General features: G+C 56.0%; 7 protein-coding genes across 7 annotated transcripts; 4 read left to right on the forward strand and 3 right to left on the reverse strand.

Annotated features, from left to right (window-relative positions):
* Positions 1-533: 533 nt before the first annotated feature.
* On the reverse strand, positions 534-1770 carry E0L32_004312 (uncharacterized protein; the record flags this gene model as incomplete). Its single annotated transcript, XM_031138709.1, has 2 exons — positions 534-1279; positions 1335-1770. The coding sequence occupies 2 exons, from the start codon at positions 1768-1770 to the stop codon at positions 534-536; spliced, it is 1182 nt and encodes a 393-aa protein (XP_030997325.1).
* A 728-nt stretch (positions 1771-2498) lies between these two features.
* Positions 2499-3359, forward strand: E0L32_004313 (uncharacterized protein; the record flags this gene model as incomplete). Its single annotated transcript, XM_031138710.1, has 2 exons — positions 2499-2614; positions 2720-3359. 2 exons carry the CDS (start codon positions 2499-2501, stop codon positions 3357-3359), a joined length of 756 nt encoding a protein of 251 aa, XP_030997326.1.
* A 988-nt stretch (positions 3360-4347) lies between these two features.
* E0L32_004314 (uncharacterized protein) lies at positions 4348-6386 on the reverse strand (the record flags this gene model as incomplete). Its single annotated transcript, XM_031138711.1, has 2 exons — positions 4348-6254; positions 6323-6386. The coding sequence occupies 2 exons, from the start codon at positions 6384-6386 to the stop codon at positions 4348-4350; spliced, it is 1971 nt and encodes a 656-aa protein (XP_030997327.1).
* A 987-nt stretch (positions 6387-7373) lies between these two features.
* Positions 7374-8330, forward strand: E0L32_004315 (uncharacterized protein; the record flags this gene model as incomplete). Its single annotated transcript, XM_031138712.1, has 1 exon — positions 7374-8330. The coding sequence occupies one exon, from the start codon at positions 7374-7376 to the stop codon at positions 8328-8330; it is 957 nt and encodes a 318-aa protein (XP_030997328.1).
* A 1412-nt stretch (positions 8331-9742) lies between these two features.
* Positions 9743-10763, forward strand: E0L32_004316 (uncharacterized protein; the record flags this gene model as incomplete). Its single annotated transcript, XM_031138713.1, has 4 exons — positions 9743-9944; positions 10073-10101; positions 10167-10307; positions 10380-10763. 4 exons carry the CDS (start codon positions 9743-9745, stop codon positions 10761-10763), a joined length of 756 nt encoding a protein of 251 aa, XP_030997329.1.
* An 833-nt stretch (positions 10764-11596) lies between these two features.
* Positions 11597-13084, forward strand: E0L32_004317 (uncharacterized protein; the record flags this gene model as incomplete). The annotated part of the gene is made up of 2 exons (XM_031138715.1): positions 11597-11860; positions 12014-13084. 2 exons carry the CDS (start codon positions 11597-11599, stop codon positions 13082-13084), a joined length of 1335 nt encoding a protein of 444 aa, XP_030997330.1.
* Positions 13085-14051: 967 nt separating this feature from the next.
* E0L32_004318 (uncharacterized protein) lies at positions 14052-19862 on the reverse strand (the record flags this gene model as incomplete). The annotated part of the gene is made up of 13 exons (XM_031138716.1): positions 14052-15347; positions 15450-15723; positions 15784-15876; positions 15944-16276; positions 16374-16944; positions 17118-17515; positions 17612-17940; positions 17986-18036; positions 18093-18138; positions 18212-18783; positions 18836-19176; positions 19239-19351; positions 19489-19862. The coding sequence occupies 13 exons, from the start codon at positions 19860-19862 to the stop codon at positions 14052-14054; spliced, it is 4791 nt and encodes a 1596-aa protein (XP_030997331.1).
* Between the last annotated feature and the right edge of the window lie 1152 nt (positions 19863-21014).

Here is a 21014-nt window from a genome sequence, read left to right on the forward strand (position 1 = left end):
GCGGCGTGGAGCGCGTGTCATGCTTTTTCTCGAGGGCCTGTTTGTCTCGGGGCGAGCATTGAAACATGTGTCGTCTGGATTTTGGCAAATTGGCTTCGAGATTGAGGGAACAACAGAAGGAAAGCACGTCTTGAAAGGGACAAGCTGCAGGCACCACCCACCCTTTGGCTGTCTTATCCTTCAGCTGGAGGAGACCAGCCTTGCAGGTGGAGCCAGGTGAGATTGGCAGGGATCGCACAGGCCACCCCACCAAGATTGAGCACTGAGCAACCAAACGCTACCGCCGGGGACCGCCGCCGCTATCCTTCGATTTAGCAGACATGGATGCATCAATACAAACAAGAAGCTCGTCAGTTGGATTGAGATCATGAGGTTATTCAGTCCAGTCAATTTGCCATAGTTCCTTTAATCAAACGCTAGAGAAACACCCGTGAATCGTACAATCTCACAGCCTCCGATGATGCCCTGTCAATCTCCCATGATAAGATGCAAATGAATAACCAACCCGTTGCTGCGCTCTCGAATCCCATCAATCACCCTCCAAAGACCCAGCCCTCGAAATCGTCCACAAACCGCACCGCAGCAGCCAGATACTGCTCGTGCACATCCCCCCACGTCAGCGCCGCCTCCCTCATCGCCCTCACGGCCTTGACAAAGTGCGCGTCCGTGGCCCAGGGCCCCCTGAGCGCCTTGTCCTCGACGTAGCTCCACCCTTTGCCCTTGAGGTCCGCGGGCACGTTGTCCGGGTCGATGCGCGGCCGCAGGTTGGCGACGTAGACGGCCAGCGCCAGCAGCCACCACTCGCGCACGACGTTGGCGTGGAAGCGGGCGGGGATGTAGGGCAGCAGGATGCGGATGGCGTGGCTCGTTGTGAGCAGGTGCACTGTGAAGAAGTTGTAGGCGTGCGTGCCGTTGGTCACCGTCGCCACGAGCAGCCGCACCGCCGCCTCCTGCGACTCCTCGAACTGCCTGGTCGGGTCCGCGAGCTCCCAGGCGTTCCAGTACTCGAGCAGCAGGGCCTCGTGCTTCTTGAAGATGGTGTCGATGTTGCCGAAGCCGGGCCGCTTGAACAGCCCGTCGAAGCGCTCGTCCGCCGCAAGCTTGTTGAGCAGCTCCGTCGGCGACGTCATCTTGAAGGACGACGGCTTGGTGTATGACGGGTCGTCAATGTACTTGTGCAGAAAGTCATACTGCACGGATGACAGGGCCAGGGCCTCGATCGCCACCTCGCGGTTATCAATCTCAAACGCGTAGCCGAGATGAATGAGAGGATGGCCAACTGGATCAGATTAGCAAAACAGAATTGAGACAGGGCGGCACCATGCGCTACTTACGTCCTCCAATCAGCCCATTGACCAAGGGGTTCTTGCCGTTGAACATGAACTCCTCGACCAGCTTCTTCCAGTCGTAGCTGAACCTCAGCGCCAGCTGGTCCTCGTAAAAGTCGATGTAGGCCCGCTGGTAGTGCTTGTCGCCCAGGTAGTCGCGCCAGTCGCTCAGCAGGATCTCGTTGGGCGACTCCTTCCAGGGCTCCAGCTCCGAGGCCTCGACATCGTAGATGTGGTGCAGATGGGCGGCGTCGGCGCCGAGCAGGTAGGCCGAGGACAGGATATGGGCCATGTGGTTGTCAAAGCTCAAGTTGTGGTAGACGATGGAGTGGTTGGCGTGGTTGGCGCGCAGCAGGTGCTTCAGCGTCCTCGGGCGCTTCTCGGGCGCCGTCTCAATGTTATGCACCTCGACCGGCTTGATGTTGATGGCGGCCGGCGCCATGGTGGTGAACATGCGGTTCACCACCGGCACGTATGACAGTAGTCGACTCATGTTTTGCTGAGGCCCCGTCTATTGTCACTGCTTTGCTATCAGGATCGAGACATGCCCATTACAAGTCATATGAGAAGAAATGAAATGAAATGAGGGGTCAATAAGAGGAGGTGCGGATGAAGTATCAAATAGGTGTGTTTGAGTTTTTGCGCGATGGCAGGTAGGATCACTAACACAGAGAGGCAAAAGCTCATGGCTTGCACCTATCAGATTCTCACCCCATCCGTTGAGAGGCCCCCATGATGTCCCCTGCGGAGAGCCTGCGGTTGGGTGACGTCGGCTGGTGGTCGGTTTTAGTGGCCACAGCGCGGAGCGGTCAATTGGCGCCCACCGTAACTCCGTCTCGCCGACCTCCAGGGCTGCTAGAAGTGCTGACAATTTGAGTTAGCTGAGCTGGTCAGAGCCCTTTTCCGACCTAACCCAGGGTCGGTCGTCCGATCCACCGTTTCGCCCGCCCCTGTGCACGTTTGCTGTGGACCCCCCCACCACCAGGCCTCAACTGACATCAGAGCTGCCGACCCCACTATCGACTACAGACGACATAGGTTTCACAAAAACTCGACACTCCTTTTGCTACGAGGCCGTGGAGAAGATCACGAGCCAGTTCTAATCTACAACTCCTGAGAGCTATTCAGCCCTTCAACCACCTTCCTTAACTCCCCAGGATACAGCCCACAATGGCTCCCAAGGCCATCATCGCCCCCTCCATCCTGTCTGCCGACTTTGGCAACCTCGGCGCCGAATGCTCCAAGACGATGGACCAGGGCGCCGACTGGCTGCACGTTGATATCATGTAAGTCCCCTCCTCCCAAAAGCCAAACCGCGGTCTCTCTTTCTCGCTCTGTGCCACCGTCTCCCCGAGCCAACCTACTAACACGCACGCCCACCACCAAAACAGGGACGGCCACTTCGTCCCCAACATCACCTTCGGCGCCCCCGTCGTCGCCAAGATCCGGCCCCACGTCGACGCGCCCACGGCCTCCTTCGGCCGCGGCACCTTCGACTGCCACATGATGATCGCCGAGCCCAAGCGCTGGGTCAACGAGTTCAAGGCCGCGGGCTGCAACCTCTACTGCTTCCACTACGAGGCCGCCTTCTCCACGGCCGCCGAGACCCCCTCCGCCGCCTCGGAGCTGCGCACGAGCCCGCGCGAGCTCGTCCGCTACGTCCACGACCAGGGGCTCCTCGCCGGCGTCGCCATCAAGCCCGCCACGCCCGCCGACGTCCTCTACGAGCTGCTCGACAGCGCCGACCCCAAGGAGCGGCCCGACATGGTGCTCGTCATGACGGTCGAGCCCGGCTTCGGCGGCCAAAAGTTCATGGCCAGCGAGCTGCCCAAGGTGCAGGCCCTGCGCGCGCGGTACCCGGACATCAACATCGAGGTCGACGGCGGCCTGGGCCCCGGCACCATCGACCAGGCGGCCGACGCCGGCGCCAACGTCATCGTGGCCGGCAGCGCTGTGTTTGGGGCCAAGGACCCGAGCGAGGTCATCGCTCGGTTGAGGGAGGCGGTGGATGGGAAGAACGGCAAGCTATAGACAGTATAAAAAAGTCATGTACGGTTTTACGACTGAATGAAGCGTAGCGGGCTGTACGGACTTTTGAAGATAGACCATAAGCCAGTGCTAAAAAAAAAAGAATAGATATTATAAAATCTCTCCCTTGCCGATGTGATTCCAGAGCAGACCAATTGATCAGCAGGTTTCTAGAAGGGATCTACTCAGGAGATTTATCTCTTGTAGGATCAGCCTCAATGGAGGGGGGAAGCAGTTCTCTGTACCAAAGTATCACCACCATCACTGCTTTACCAACTTGAGGATACTGAGAGGCGATCTCTATCATACAGCAATATGAAAAAAAAGGTGCAAAAAGCTCACAGACTCACACGGAGGGGAGTCTGCTACGAAAATCCCACTTGAGATTTTCTATAAATCCCACTTGGGATTGTCTACTGCCGCACAGGATCTCACTGCCGGTTTTTTCGTCGAAACGTATGCCGTCATCGGGGATCGAACCTCGAACCTCCTCAGGCTGTCTTGTCGACAATCTCGCCATCTTTCCGTTTGACCACATCGGTCTTTTCCTCCCCGACAACCAACTGCGCTAACCTCACCTATAAGGGCTTTGGGGTCCTGGCGTCCCTCCTGCTCCTGGGCGCAGGATCCCCCATCCAGCTGATGGCACCCGTCCACGACGACGGGGAGGTCGACAATGACTCCCGGGCTTTGGTTCCCCGCCTAGCCTGGTTGCAGTGCTGAGGGGATGTGAGGGCATCGCGACTCTCCCTCGGGTCCCCCTGCCCACCTGACCCCCTGACCCCCTGAACCCCCGAGATCAAGACCACCACACCACCCACCAACGACCTCACTTGAGGATGCCTCCTTTTCGCACAGACTCGCGATATTTCACCCAACCAATCACTTTTTCATATCGAAATACAATCTCACCACGCGAACAGGTGTCTTTGGTCGGCAATGAAAAATCATTATCATCAATTCTCACCCTATCAAGCCCTACCTACCCCCTTTAATCCGAGTCGCTATCCTCGCTCGGCGAGAAGCCCCTGAATTCCTCCTCCTCCGAGCTCTCGACGATGTCCGCGTTCGGGTCGTCCTCCTCGTCATCCTCATTGTCTCGATCCTCAATCTCGAACGTCGCCGAGACATCCCACCGGTCGCCCTTGGCCTTGCGGCTGACATACTTGACGAAGCGCAGCGCGCCGCTGTCGCGCATCACGATGGTCATCTTGTTCCACGCCGCGGCCTGGAAGAAGAGGATGTTGTCGTCGTCGCTGCTCGACTTGTAGATGGCAGCATCCTCGTTACCGTCTTCGTCGCCAGCCATGTACACCTCGTGCCCGCCGACTTCCTCCGGCTCCTCTTCCTCCTCCTTCTCCTTGGCAACAGCCTTGCCCTTACCCTTGGCCTTTCCGTTGGCCTTGCCATTGGTGCCGTTCTGCTTTCCTTTGCCCTTTTTGCTCGTCTGCTCTTCCTCCTCGTCCTCCCCGTCTTCGTCGTCGTCATCGTCCTGCCCATCACCCCAGCCAGAGGTTGGCGTGAAGCCGAGGTTGAGCTCCAGGCGGGGCTTGCCGTCGTGGCCAGTGGCCAGCGTGTAGTCGAGGCCGCGTCGGAAACGGCGCGCCGCGATGTCGTGGGACTCGATCTCGGTATTCGTCGCCATCTTGAGCCAGGTGCGGAACTGCCTGCTGGGCAGCAGGACGTCCACCAGCTCCTTGACGGGCGAGTCGTCCTTCGCGTCGCCCTGCTGCATGTAGAGGAAGCGGTGCTTGTGCGGAGGCCGAGACACCTTCCAGGACGTCTTCTTCTCGATCTTTGCGCTGTCTTCGGGCAGCTTCTTGGCTTCTTGCTCGGCGACATACTTTCGCAGTCTCTCCGCAAAGTTCTTGTTCAGGATATCGGGGATGGTGATGCTCGAGTTCTCTTCAAAGTGTTCGGCCATGCCGGCCATGGTGTCGGGTGTGAGATAGGTAGGGGCGATATACTTAAGCAGGAATTCGAGGTCGGCTTCATCAAAGTCCTCGCCGTCGCCATTCCGTTCCTTCTCATCCACAGGCACGACCTTGGCCCGGGGCAGGTCGTGCTGATCAGGGTTGCCCTGCAGCTGCATCAGGCCGCTGTTCTTGGCCTGTGCCTCCTCCGCGCCCTCAACGTATCCGTCCTCCCCTATTTGCGGGATGTGGAACCATCCGCTGATGGCCATGCGGATCCGGCCGCCGTTCTTCTCGAGCTCCTTCTTGGTCTCGGCGTGATAGACCTCCTCCACGTCGTGGAAACTCTCTCCGGGCTGGACGGCGAAGAAGCTCAGCTGGTTCCACGCGGGCGGGATGACCTTGACGACATCGGGCGACACAATCTTGGCGACCTCGCCGTCCTTGCCCTTGCGGTCGCTCACGGGGAACAGGCGCAGGGCTCCGCCCCACTCGCTCTGCCAGGGGATGTCCGGATCGACCAGGTAGAGGATGTAGCTGACTTTGCGGCTTCCGATGACGTCGTCGTGGCACAGGAGATAGCAGCCGGGCGTGTAGATGTTGATGGCCATGTCCGTCTTGCGACCGCTCAGGGGACCGCAGCCGGTGATGTGGGAGACATAGTCTCGGAAGGACTGAGAGTAGATGGCGTCTCGGAGAGCCAGGAGAGAAGGCAGCTTGGCCAGAGCCTCGTCGTCGAGGCCGTCGAGGTTGGCTAGGTCGCCGGACTGGTGGATCTTGTAGATGTCGGTCTCCTTGGGGGTGAAGGAGACATTGTCGCGGATCTCGTTGCGGACGGACCGCAGCAGCTTGTCGTCGACCAGGCCATGGATGACGCTGTGCTTGTAGGGGCTAGATTCGGCGTACTCGGTGGTGTAGCCCTCGAGGACGTCCTTGTCGAAGAGTCCCTTCCGGAACCGCTTCTTTGCCTCGTCGTCGGACAGAGCTATGGTGGGGCCGTTAGCATTGGCTTTCACGATAAGGAACGCTGAAGAATCACAGGTCTGGACATACTGTTCTTGGAACGCTTCTTGGTAGGCTTGGAGCCGTCGACTTTGTGCTCAGCCTTGCGCTTCATCGTGCCTGCCCAATTGGTGCCTCTCGAGCTTTCCAGCTGGTCTGGGAGGGAGAAATGGCAGGGACGAAAAAGCTTTTTCGGAAATGGGCTGATTCCCTTCAACAATTATCTTTCCTCAGACGAGAATTTTGTGCCGCCTTGGATACCCCTGCAGTGGTGGAGTCGACCACTCACCGCCCGTCTCCACACACCTCCAGGGCTGTCCGTCGGGGGCTGTCAGACTCGTTCAATGCATTCGATGAAGTCCAGCCAGCCAACAGTTGACACTGCATGATAGGACAAGCGCCGGACCATATGTAGGGCAAAAGGGGGTCCAACAGCAGTCTCAATGCCTGGCACACGATCCTACTGGCGACTCCTCTTTACGATCATCTGTGGCTTTATGCGAATTGGCGCCGACGCCAGTGCTTTTCGACCTTTTCCATGCTGCTGAACCTTTCAGCTGGCGCCGCATTGAGATGGTGATAAAAATACACTGCCTTCAAGCGCTTGCTTAGAAGCAGCCTCGTTGAATTCATGTCAGGGCGGTAGTAACGGGATTTCTAGTACATCTTGCAGCTAATCAAACAATATTCGGCATTGGTCCGAAAGCAGCTGTTGACACAGACGCCCTCGTCATCACCGCATTCGTCATATTGCAGCTGTTGGTGTAAGTTTGGGAGCGATGTCCCGCCTTGGCAATCCTTCAACCGTGAATCAGAGCGCTGGCTACGGCCAGTTCAAGGTGTAGTAGACATGGCCTCTTATCATTTCTCTACCGACATCCTCAATATCTCCCACGGCATAGGATACCGAGCGGTATTGCCGCTCTTGGGCATTCCCCCGCTCTTTCATTCCCAATATGGCTGGATATATTATCAATGCAGCGAGGGGTAGCTTTGGGAGAAGGATGGCCGGCAGCTTGCTTAAAAGCTCGCCGACATCCGGCTCGAGAGCAGCTCCAAGCTTCCTTTCTGTATCACTGAGGATTTCTGGATCAAGACCAAGATGCTTATTCTCATCCCGGGCGTAACAGGCAATCTAGGTCAGCATCTCTGTCGGGCTGCTCTGCAGCAGGGGCACCAGGTCCGAGGTCTCGGTCGCAGCCCCGACAAGCTGGACCCGGCTCTCAAGTCCCAGCTAGAGTCCTGGGTGGACACGACTGGCATCGAAGACGCTGCCTCGTACGACAGAGCCTGCGCCGGAGTCGACGCCATCATCGTGGCCTGGCCCGCATACGCACGCTTCGTCGTCGACGGGCAGATCCTCCTGCTGCGCGCCGCCGAGAGGGCCGGCGTCAAGCGCTTCCACGCCGCCAGCTGGAACCTCGACTGGGAGCACCTACCCTTGCACGAGATCGAGACCTATGACGCCATGATCTTCTTCGCAGACCACGCCTTGATGACCAGCCCGATCAAGCTGTGCCACACGTTCACCGGCGTGCTCGGCAAGACGCTGTTCGGCGTGCCCGGCGCGGGCATCTTGGAAGGCAACTCGGCGTTCTGGGTCCGGGAGGGCAGTGTCGCGGACAACAGGCGCACGATCAAGGTCATCGGCTCCGGGGACGTCGAACTCAACTTCACCCCCGAGGCAGACGCGGCAGAGTTCACAGTCGCCCTGATGGCGAGTGAGTATGCCGAGAAGGGAGGCTACTTCCGTTTCTGCTCCGACTCCTTCACGCCGCTGCAACTGGGCGAGGCGTACAAGCGGGTGTACCCGGACGCCGAAGTCCTCATTGAGAAAGTCATGGAGCTGGACGAGTGCGAGGCCGTGATGAGGCAGACACGCAAGGAGGCGCGCGAGGCTGGACAGCTTCAGGAGAGGCTCATTGAATACCTGGGCTTGGCATACGGCTACTACATTGCATCGGGCAAGTTGAACATCAACCCCGTGGATGCAGACAAGTTCCCGGGGTGCAAGCGTACGAGCGTTGAGGAGTACATCCGAGGCAACGACTATGTGTGAATAGCTCCCCGTTTACGTTCCTAGACAAGATTGTCAGCTACCAAGTAATTGTTACACTGCATCATCATCCTTGTCGTCCGTCCATTTTACCGCCAAAGCGTGTTTTGGCTTCCATCTCCGCCGTGCCGACATCAATTAGGGGACGGCATGCCAAGACCCGAAACGGCAGCTCGGGCTCGTCACGGGCTTTCCGATGCCGAACATGAAAAACGTCATCGAAAGACGGGCTAAGCCAACATCGTCTCCCAAAGATGTATCGAAAAGACGCCGCGCTGTCGATCTGATACCTGTGCGGGGTGCAAGCAAGACTGTAGTGGATGGTGGAGAATGCGACTGGTAGGGTCGTGGATCGGCATCGATGCTTCTGCCCTTTGTGCCAGGGCGAGAACAAGACATAGAAGGGTACTCAGACCGGCAATGATGTGCAACAGATGGATAGGTCCTACAGGTACTTCTAGAAGCTAGCACTGGGGCCACGCAGCGTACGCAGCGTGGCAGCTCAGGTCTTGGAAGGAGGCGCAATGGCCCAGCCTTGACGCAGCCTGCAGTAGTGCCGTAGCACCACCAAACGCCTGAAATCAATCAGCGGCCGTCAGCACCTTGGCACCCCAAGACACACACTACACAGTACCTACCTTACCTACATGTGAGAGGATGTGAGAGAGAGCCCTGTCCAAATGGGTCAATCGGATTCGACTCGGCACTATCGGGAACCCGCCCTTCTGCGTGGATCCATCCATCGAGTTTGTGGTGATCAGCGCTTCCCTGCTTTTGGGGTTATTCACTCCATTCCATTCTACAAGTACCGTACGTCCAAGTAGTTACATGTTGACCAACCTCATCAAACCCATCAGTCGCCATCGCCAGTCAGGTCGAGTCTGACATCTGCTTATCCTCAACTGTCGCGTCCCTGCTTTGCCCTTCTTATGTACGACGGCACTACTGCATGATTGTGGCATCCCGCCTGTCCGCCTGCCCGCCCTCCCTCCCTCCAAGCCATCCTGCTGTGCGCCCATCGCGACTCCATAATTAGTGCTATCGTCGAATCCAGCTCACGCTCACCCGACGACTCGCCTCCCCCGGAAATAACTAAAGCAGCCCACCAGCCAGCCATCCGCCCATTGTCTTGTGCCATCGACTCCACCACCTTCTTTCCGTCCAACTTTAACTTTACCCAGCGAACGACTCTCCCTTCTTCTGCCAAATCCTGTCAATTGTCACCAAAACTTTGGCCTTGACAACTTCTGCTTGCTACTGCGACTCTCTTCCTACCCATCAATCGACTTTTATCCGTCACTTTTTGCCGAATAGGACTCACAATCATCCAGCCTACTGTGTTCCGGTTGTGTGCGCGATTGAACCCCTCCAAATCACACGACTGTCGATTCTAGCGACGTCATAGCCGCCACAAGATGCCAATTCGCAATCCCTTCGCCAGACGGCCTGGTGGACCGGTCGTCAATGATGAGAACTTGCGCCCGGAATTCGCCGCCGACGGATCGAGGACGGCCCTGCCCGGTTTCGAGAGGGTCGACACGGTCGGCTCAAAGGCATCGTCGGCCGTGAGTGTTCGCAGTGGGAAGAGCCAGGACAACGGAGAGTACAAGATGAGCGGTATGGCCTGCCAAGCCCCCTCCTCCCCCGCCATCTGCCCATTGGCGACGACAATGACATGGTTTCCCTGTCGCCGTCTCCCGCTCGTGGTCTGTGCAGGGCATGTAATTGACAGGGCATTCTTACAGTTGTCAACGACAGTGGTGTCTATCTTCCGGTAAGTTCACCACGGGAATCGGCGTCTGCTTTGTCCCTCAGTCCCCCTAACCAGTCCGCGAATAGCCTTCGCCCACCGAGCGAGACTCCTCATGGGGCAGGCGGTACCTCTCGCGCAATTCTACCGACACGCGCAGCAGCACCGCTGGCGACATTGAGCCCTTCTCCATCTCGCGCGAGTCCTTTGACTCGTACAGAAGATCATTCGTAAGTGAAGGCCGCGCGCCTTCGGCGATGCTGGACCTGTAATCGCTAATGCGAGAGACGCGGCGCGACCAGGATATCTCCGCCAAGTCACCCGTCGTCATCCACGACCCCGTACCGCGCCAAAGCCTGGACTCGCGCTTCCCGCGCTTCCCTCGGTCCTCGCTCCAGGAGCGGCGATTCGACCGCGACCTGCCGCCGACCGATGAGCACTTTGAAGACGTCGGGCTCAACGACGAGAAGCACCCGCAGCCGAAGAAGCGGGGCTTCTTCTCCAAGTTTGGCGGTGAACACAACGCCGGCAACCAAGAGCAGACCACGAGCTCTCCCTCGCCGGGCATGTCGAGGTTCCTGATGACCGGTCGCAAGCGGGGCCAGAGCGGCCAGGGTGCCGAGCTGGGCCAGATCGAGCGCCCCACGACGGCGGCATCAACCGAGGCACAGGAGGTGCAGTCATGATTTACAAAAATTACAGAGATGAGACAAGTTGGGAGTTAGGTGTATCCATACCATGTGGGCCGGGCAGGAAAGACGTATACACGGGAGCTTTGTGTGTTGTATTTGGGGTAATACCATACACATTCGCTACAGCATCCTCATTTAGAGCTAGACACAACGGCCCTGCTGATCGCTAGGCAGGCCAAGGAGTTTCTGGGGTGTTTGGTTATCTTATTTTTGGGGCGTTGAAGGACAAGTTGCTTTTCATCAGGGATCAGAGAGCAGATCTTACCGGGCTATATGGCCGTCTAGGTAATGGTAATGAGAAGCAACAAGTGGCAGACTTGACACTTGATATTCATTCACAGACTTGACCCATCTTGGACCACGATCTTGTGTCTCTTTTTCTCACAAACCCTAGCTTGACTTGCGGCGATGAAACAGCCAATGATCGCTATGCACAATTCGATCAGCCACGGCTCGTTCATCCAACTATTTGTTCAATTGTTTTACGCCGGAATGTTTACATCGGGCGGCACACCGGTGCCGATAGCGGACTCGACACGCACGGGTGGCCCGATGCCCCAATGACGACCGAAGCAATTTTTGGCATTGCGCCATACAGTTATCCACCTGTCTTGCCCCACGTAGATACGCCCTTTTGACAGCATCGAGACCTCGTAGCAGGAACCGCCTCGGGTGTAGGGAAATTTCTTCAATATTTCTCCTTTCACTCGGTAGAGGTCCCTCTGACTTGCGGATATCTGTTTGCGGCATCACCAGCCTTTAGCCTCCTAGACGCAGAGTGATTTGACAGGGACTGATCCCCCTTCCGTGCTTTTTTGCATACCCCGATGGCGGACAACACTAAGAAGGAGGCCGCGGCCGGACCTCCCAGCGGCGGAGGCATCAACGCCACGGCCCTGGCGGCGCTCGGAGGTGACGGCCCGGACCGGCTTGCAAAGGCCTTTGAGCACGAGCTGTCGCTGTCGTCGCGCACCGTTCACGCCGACGACTATATCAACACGCACCGGGCCGTGGCGCCGCCGCTGCACGTCTCGGCGACGTATAGGTACGGAAGCGAGCCGGATGAGCTCAGGTATATGGAAAACATTGATGTAAGTCGATTCCGGTATGGCCTCGCTCTCATCCTTGGTGTTTGGATGCTTCAGGCAATCACGGAGAGGAGGCCCATGTGTGAAAGGGAAAAAACTACATTCCCATAAGATGAGATATCTATAGTTTCATACTAACAAGACTATATAATGTAGCCCAACAACCCTTACGACTCGCACATCTACTCCCGGGACTCGGCGCCCAACACCACCCGCCTCGAGGCCATCCTGACCTCCGTCCTCAACGGGCCCGCCATCACCTACGGGTCGGGCCTCGCCGCCTTCCACGCCCTCATCGTCTTCCTGAACCCCAAGCGCGTCGCCATCGGCAAGGTCGGCTACCACGGCTGCAACGGCGTGCTGCGCCTCGTCGCCAAGCTCACGGGGCTCGAGCAGCTCGACCTCGACAGCGAGGCCGACCTCGCCCGCCTGCAGCCGGGCGACCTCGTGCACGTCGAGACGCCGGTCAACCCGACGGGCGAGGCGCGCGACCTCGACCGCTTCGTGCGCCTCGCCCGGGAGAGAGGGTGCTACGTCTCGGTCGACGCGACGTTCGCGCCGCCGCCGCTGCAGGACCCGCTCCGCCACGGCGCCGACGTCGTCATGCACTCGGGCACCAAGTACATCGGCGGCCACTCGGACATGCTCTGCGGCGTGCTGGCCGTGAACCCGCGGCGCGACGCCGCCGAGGGCTGGCTGCGCCGCCTGCGCGACGAGCGCATGATGCTGGGCAGCGTCATGGGCAGCCTCGAGGGGTGGCTCGGCGTGCGCAGCCTGCGCACGCTGGAGCTGCGCGTCGAGCGGCAGAGCGCGAGCGCGGGCAGGCTCGTGGCCTGGCTGGCCGGCGAGAGCAAGCCCGGCAGCTCCGGCAACGCGTTCTCGGCCGCGGCGCGCGTCGTGCAGCGGGTCTCGCACGCGAGCCTGCAGCCCGAGGCCGCGGACCGGGACTCGTGGCTCCGGAAGCAGATGCCGCGCGGCTTCGGCCCCGTGTTCTGCATCTGGCTGCGCGACGAGCGGGACGCGCGCCGGCTGCCGAGCCGGCTGCGCCTGTTCCACCACGCCACGAGCCTCGGCGGCGTCGAGAGCCTGATCGAGTGGCGCGCCATGACCGACAGCCGGTCCGACCGGAACCTGCTGCGCGTGAGCGTCGGCGTCGAGGGCTGGGAGGACCTCAAGGCGGATCTGGAGCAGGGGTTCGAGGCGCTGCTTCGGGAGGACGGGGCTTGAGTGGACGTGATTTGTGTAAGCGTGATTGTGTACGGGAGGTTGTCTCGGGAGGCTTGGGAGTCTGTGGGCATAGTCTGGAGGGGAAAACTTGGATAGCTAGGTTGCATATCATCTATGAGTTACCAGAGGGTTATGGCGGCTGCAGGATGATCTATGCCGCAATGGCTTGTCGGGACAGACTCGAAGAAGTGATTATGTTCTATACTCTTGGCCATTTGACGATGTTGTGAAGCGGCTTGCTCACGCTTCCTGCACCATACAAGCTACTCTTGCCTTCTTCCAGCCTTACTTGCCTTTCTAGACCTTTCCATAAAGTTTCGACGAAACCGTATTTCTCTGTAAGTTGTTTGGCGTTGTCGCTACCTCAGTCCTGTTGCGCGACAGCCAGATGTCAGACTCGACGTGACTGGCGACTAATAGTCGACATGTACTAATGATATTCACTATCTCAACTGCTAGTGGCCACCTCCTTAATATGTATATATATGTATATACACGGAGTCAACGACCTTTAGACCAAATATGTTCCAGCTGGAAAGTTCAGATGCGGGTCTGATTGTAATTCCCAACTAGACCAAAATAAGGCTAACTAGATCCTTGAAGGGCGCGTGGCCTAATGGTAAGGCGTCAGATTTCGGCTCTGAAGATTGTGTGTTCGAATCGCATCGCGCTCGTTTTTTTTTGCCCTTGATCTATTTTGTTTTCTTTCTCTTCTCTTCCCCCTTTATATTCCGCTTACCCTTTCCATTGAATTCCTTTGTCCCTTGCGCACCCCAAGGCCTCGAACACCTCCCGCAGACCGGCAAAGAAGGAAAAATCCAGGATGATACAACAGTGCTGCTTCTTGGCACAGGAAAGGTTCAGTGGAAGTCGAGGAATTAAAGCGCCGACGAGTGTTAAGATCATATACGAGCTAAATAAAACTATGTATCTTATCTAGACAGCTCATGCCGACATACGGGCCTGATTATATAGTGAGATTAGGGTCGACCAGTATTGAGTAACAATTATTCTCGAATACACCTCCCTGCTTCCCGTTGACTCCCTTGCAGTTGCAGGAGTCCGCGGGCACGGACAGGTAATGCTCGCATAGGTTCCTGTTGAATATGAAGCTGCACTTGTCCTTGATCGCGAAAGATATTGTGATTGTAACTGTCCCGACACCTCCGTTGTACGGAAAAGGAAAATCAATCGAGCGGCTGTACCCAGGGCCCATGATGTCCTTCTCAATGTCGTTACAAAAGCTGTGCGCCGCGCTCTGCATCCGGACGTCCTCGGTAGTCTCTCCCTTTCCGAAGCACTGCACCTTGTTACTCAACGGGTCACCCTGCTCGTAGGGCGAGGGCGCAGGCGAGGTGGGCTTGGTGGTCGACGTCGACGTGGTAGAGGTGGAGGTCGAGGTCGAGGAGGATGACTGGCGAACGTTTGGGCATACTACCAGGAGGTCCCAAAAGTTCTCTATATCGTCGTCATCACCGTCTGGCTTATTGTTGGTGATGTTGCCCCAGAACCATGGCTGTTGGACACAGGCAGGGTCGTTGAAGCTGAGGAATCCGCATTCCTTCGTCACGGGCCCATCAGAAGAGCCAAACACGGGCTGAACTGCCCGTTTGGGCCAGCTTCCGGAGGGGGGTGCGGGCGCATCGGGGCCCATGGATGCCGGGGGCGTGGGAAAGGGAACCGTGGCGGATGTTGTCGTCCGTCGTCCGTCTACGCCTCCAATGTAGACTACTGCAGGCCAGTATGGCGTCGTGGCGGGAATAGGCCAGAATGCTGCAGCGTCACGTTTGTTGTTCCCGCCACCCTGTTTCAGTGTTACCACGTCGAACACCCACTCCGTAATGGTCAGCGGCGCTTGTGTGATTGTGCTTGTCCAGGTACCTTGGCTGACGGTGATCAGAGGATAGTTGACGGTACTGGTTGCGCCCTTCCATGGTGGTAGCTTGACATTGCAAGGAGGAGAGCATGTGAACTGAGGCTGTTCCATATCCCAGATCGCGGGATCAACCCAGACATAATCCATAAAATTATTGGTGCCGTTGCTGCTGACGTCAAAAATACTTATCTGCGACCAGTCCGGATGCACCTTGACGTTGAGATTATCGGCGGCCGGGATGCCTTTGCCATCCATGACAGCCATATATTTAGCACCGATGGTGACAAGATTCTGGAAACGAATGTTGGCATGGTTGTTTTTCAGAAGCACTAGTGCCTTTTGACATAGTTGTGTGTCGATGCAGGTCTGAGCATAAGTCGAGAACCACTGAATGATGGTCAGCTATAGTGCGCTTGCTCACCATTCTGCATATTGCGAGAAGAGTTTATGCAGAGACACTCTGTCGGGAGTGTCTCGGCTGCCACTTACAGAATAAAGTCCCGCACTCGAAACAAAAATGTTCTCGGAGCCCGTCATTATCACAGCCCAGGATTCATCGCAGCCGCTGAACTCATCTCCGGCGGTGCATGAATAATTGGGATCACCAGGGAAGATGCCCACGACGGAAGTGAAAGGAGCTGGCGGCGGCGGAGTCGGCTGGAAGTAGGGCGATTCGCTTTGTATCATGCCAGCATAAATGTTTGCTGCCGAGTGAAAGTTGTACTGATAAAACACAGCGTGCTCGGATGCAGTACCGTAGAGCCTTTGATCTTGGAGTTAGTCTTGCCTGTGATTGCGGAGTAAGACAGAGTGTGTATGTTACCAGGTCGGCTTTGTACTCTCGATCAAGAAACCACGAGCAATGTAAATTGAAGTTTGTACCATAGTGTTGTTCTCGTCAACCAGATCAGGGTCACTAGGGGTTGTCAAATCAGACCGTCGTTCGGCTTCTGTCAGTAAGAGGCAGGTAGAGCTCAACTTACTCAATCATGTGATCGGCTCCCCAAAGCCACATGTTTTCAAAGTAGCCTGACGCCGACGTCGTGAGGTGCATCATCAGACTAGCAGCAGAACATGCTGAGTTGATACCACTGGTGACGGGGGGGCATTCAGCAGGTGTTAGCTCTGTTCCTGTGGCGCCTCCTACCCGGACATGGCAGTCCCAAAGCCCAGCAGAGCCCGGTGAAGCAGCTTGGATATTCCACTCGATAAGTACCAGGCCAGCTGTAGGCCCACGATTCGTGAAAATAAGATCCTGCATCTCTATGTTGCCAACCTGCCCGGCATTTCCAACCTTAACCAAGACCTTAGGCTTGCTATGGCATACAGTCAGCTCTAACAAAGTAAATGGCAAATAGAGAAGAAAGGACTTAGTCCCTCTATTCAACAGTAGATATCATAGGAATCGCGTACCTGGCGTCTGAAAAATAGGAGCCCGAGGCAACTAATTGTGACCATGTCTCTCCCACAATCTTAGCGCCTGGAGGAACAGTGATGGTTGAGGTAAGAATGTACGACCCGGCGTCGACAAAGAGGATCTTGCCTAGACTTGCATATAGCGCAGCTTGAAATGCTGCTGTGTCATCAGTAGACCCGTCACCTGTGCACCCGAGGTCCTTGGTGTGCACAAACGCAGAAACGGCTTGATCCTCGTACTGCGGCTTGGCTCGCTCAAAATAGTTTCCCTGGGCATCTAGAAGAGTCGAGTGTCTCCGATAGTTGCCAATCTTGCCGCCCTTGGAGAAAGTACGAGCATTCGCTGCTCCTTCGTAAACAGGCCCAACAGCCCACGCATCGATCAGGGCTGTCGAGGCTAGAAGCGTGGCACCGGTGGTGTCGGCCACAGCCACGGAAACTCCCGACATAGCGATGTTCTCGAGAGCAATCCCTGTACTAATGCTTCCCGGGGTCGCTGATATGGGATTTACAACAATAGCAGTACCAACATTTGTGAATGACGAGTCCAGGATTGAGACAGAGCCGACTGTGGGGAAGCAAGAAGTTAGCAGTGCACTGTCGAGTTGTAACCCGACGCCGCAAGAAATAAGAAGAGCTTGGCGGCAGCTCCCGGTATATCTTGAACAGTATACCAGACCAGAGATTGTCCAAAGAACACAATGTCGACACAGGGAAATAACAGTCAGGGAGCACACTTACTGTTGCCGACACCGTTGTCACCAACGAGCTGAAACCCCGTCTTGACGTTGTTCATCGTGATTGACTTCCACACCCATCCCCAGTCCCAGATGACCTGGACTCCGACTGTGCAGCCATTGAATTTGAGACGCTGCGCCGTGAACTGCTGACTGCCCCCTTTGAGCCCAATCCCACCCCCGGTAAATGTGACATCGGAAATGCTGCCCCCACTGCCATTCTCCGCGAACATGCCGATTTGTGACGAGCCGGCTGCTGCTATCAACTCGACATTCTGAAGACTCGTGGCTTGCGCAACTTGGTAGTGCAGACAAGTGACCAGTTTGCCTTGGGAAATCTTGCGGATGTCTATGACCAAGTTTCGAATTTGACGATAGAAGTTGGCGGTATTGACATAGTATCTAGAACATTGGAAGAGTCAGATTCACTCATTCTATACTGCAGTACCTAATTATTGGGACAAAATGAAGGTCATTGGATCTCAAGGATTAACGTACTCAGGGTCGCCGCCATCGATGCCCTTGCCCTTGGCACCAGTATACTCGTCCGTGGATAGTACCCCTAAACCAACAAAACTTGGGGCAGCCACGAGTGTTGGTCGATTGTTGGCATCACCAATGACTTGTGTTCCGAAAGGTAACGCAATGGTCGAGGATACCAGGTAGTTTCCAGGTGGGAAATATACGATGGCGTTCTTTGTTGTGGACCCGTTGCATCCTTTGCCGCATCGTGTGCTATTTGTTCCCATGGCCTTGTTTATGGCTTTTGTATCATCCTGTTCCCCGACGATGTATTGATCAGCACCAGCATAAGTGAAAAGGCGGGGCTCATGAGTAAGTTATGGAATTCTCCTCCACTGGACTGGACTCACCGTTATACCGTCACCGACGGCTCCGTAGTCAAGCACATTCCTGAAGATCACCTTTGACTCGATCAGCTGATGAACTCTCTCGCAAAGCGCCAGGCAGGACAACTCACATAGTTAGGGTCATTTCCCCAAGGCACAGTCCCTTTGCGAGCAAGACTGTTGTATCATTTCCTGGTCAGTGGCGCATCCTTTGATTGGGCAGACGGATACTTCATTGAGCAAGACTTACTCTTGCATCCAATATGTTCCCTTGCTTGCTGCTGGCGCACGCCTTGTGACATTCCGCCATCCGTTCATCGCATCTGCCTCGGCTACGAGAGCTGCCGCTGCAGCGATTTCGTCGGTGATGACTAGAAGTGGCGGAATACCCTGGTCGGTTGGTGCGGCAGAATCTGGGACGCTGCCTCCACCAACTATCGTCCCGGGCTTCAGGCCATACTTGTTTCGTAGCGGCTCCGCAACACGAGCCTTGTTCAATCTCGACGTCTCGGAGAGGGCTTTCTTCACAACTTCCCGTGCGGCCTGCAGATCTTTGGCCGTTGCTCTTTTCAGCAGAGGCGTAACGGCGGACTCGAGTACGCTGCGCGGCTCTGGGACGATGTCCTCGGGTAGACTTCTGGCCAGCGTCGTGTTCAGAGCCCGTCTCGCTTCCTCCTCTTCCATCGAATCCTCCAGGTCCCAGCGGTAGGGCTGTTCCATACGCGGCATGGGCATCGTCTTACCCGTCAAGCTCGATTCGCTGACCTGGAGGTTTTCAAAATCAGGTCCATCCTCGCTTGAGACCGAATGAAACTCGAGGATCTCATGATCAAACAAAGACCTCGAAGATAGTGCTGGTAAAGAACGGGCTTACATATGTCAAATTTGCGTACACCGGAGAGTCGAAGCCCTTGCCCGCTTTGACGAGACCTTTGAGCTCTGCGATCGTGAGAGACTTGCTAGCCCGGGTAGAATTAGCTCCGGTTGAGCGTTTTGCCTGGGTTATCTCGTCCTCGTCCTCCAGCTGATCCGCATTCCCGATATCAAGCATCGTATACACGGTGGCAGCTATTCCATCTGGGCCATTGTCGGTTGGGACGAAGTGAAAATGAATGATTGATTGGTCTTCCCTAAATTCCTGGTTGCTAGTGGCTTCTGCTGCTGCCTGGAGCTGATCACGCAACCTTGCGTGGGAGTGTCCTTGCCCTGTCCGCCCTATGGGTCAGTTCATAGACTCTTCAATATTGAATAGAATAACGTGTTGGGACATGGCCTACAATTCTGTTCTGCTTTGACTGGAACGTTATTCTGTCCATCAGTCGCGCAGCTAATGCCGGCACATCGTGTGTTGGACGGGGAGTTCATAACTGCGCCGCTCCCACCTTCAACCCTAATTCACTGATACATTAGCCTAACTATCTCAAGATTTCTCAAGATTGGAGATCAAGAGTCAAAGCACCAAGAACAAGGATATTAATCCTGGGACCCAGTTCATGGACAGTTCTCAAACTCTAAAGGTATACGCACCAGGTGGCCGGCGGGAATTCATCACACGAGTAACGGATGTTGGAGTACTGGAGGGGGAGGCCAGTGATGGGATCATATCGATTCAACAGGTTCCCAACCTGTGATAACGGCTCAGTCAAGGTCGTATACCACGGGCCGTCGTGTCGCATAGGCAACTGCTGGTTGGGTTCCGGGCAGGGGTGGGTAGTTTTCCAGGCTGGCGGACATGATGCAGCGCGGCGCCAGAACTGTCGACTAGCAGGCACCCCCCATTCACGGTCACCTGTGTTGAAGTCATAACCGTATACATCATTGGAAACACCGCTCAAGGGGTGCATGTTCTGCCCTCGTGGAGTCGCCGCAAAATTGGCCGCATTTGTGCAGATTTCTCGCATGTAGTAACAATTGTAATTGAGGTATACTGTCCGAGGCCATATATCGATAACTTCCCATGCAGGAATACCTGGGACAGACCGACTTTTAAGTATACTGTCAGCAATGCCTTTTGATAGATGGTGGTAAGAAACAAGGAAACTGGGTGACCTACTAGAAGAAATGGCCAGGATTGGTGGTATCCGGCAAGTAATCTTGCAGGTATTGAGCATCGGCGACCCGAGAGCAGAAGAGAAACAACAGCGGCGCCAAAAGCGCAAAAAGTTGCAAGACTGCCATCTCGTCGAATTAGCAGAGTCTGTGACGAGAGGGAGCAGGTCTAGAAGAGGCAGTGAGTCTCACACAGCCAACATTGAATACGACTTGGGAGAGCAATGTCAAAGTGGGCATATATATTGATCCAATGTGTTGTGCAAGCAGCAGGTAATCCTGTACCCCGTGAACCGGCCGAGGTTCTTCGATACGAACGTCGAGACGGACGAGGTTCGGAAAGCGCGCATGCGAGGCATGGTGTGAATTGCCCTGTTCACCTCATCCTTGCCCCGTGTCTCTTCAACTGTGTCTGATTCACAGTGCAACTCGGCTTGTACCTGATAGGTAGACCCAGAAACTTCAACTCGTTGAATACACCTCATCCTTGCCCGACTCGAATCGAGACCGCGAGAATGATCTGATTTGTGCTGGGGACACATGTCTGTTGGTCCGCTAGTCTTGGAGGTGAAATTAAGCCATGGCGGAACAATACCGCAGAGACACGATCTAGATCCGGATTGATATGACAAGAGTTCAGGGTTTGGCGGGCCGGCCCCTCCGGCAACTCAAGCTTTCCTAACCCGGGGCAAATCCGGCCCGTTTTGAATAGCTAGTTGAAAAAAGTCCCTAGTCAGCCACAACGGTCCCAACCAACGACCAACAGCACGAGCTGAAAGCGGCGTGCGCCTGGAAGAAGAAGGTTACATTTTCGTTCGTTTAGTATCGGAGATTCGCCTGCATCTAAGTGCGGACTGTCGCCACGGACCAGGTTAGACTTGTAGAGTTTGTGTTCCACGATCTATGCTTCCTCTCCCATCTTAATCTTTTGATGCCCACATGAGCGGGACTATTCGGAACTCATTCCCCCCTCTGGTACAGTAAGCGCCCAACCCGCCACATCT

The sequence above is a fragment of the Thyridium curvatum genome (assembly GCF_004353045.1).
Source record: "Thyridium curvatum strain D216 chromosome Unknown NODE_20_length_475153_cov_84.797782, whole genome shotgun sequence".
NCBI classification, from domain to species: domain Eukaryota; kingdom Fungi; phylum Ascomycota; class Sordariomycetes; order Thyridiales; family Thyridiaceae; genus Thyridium; species Thyridium curvatum.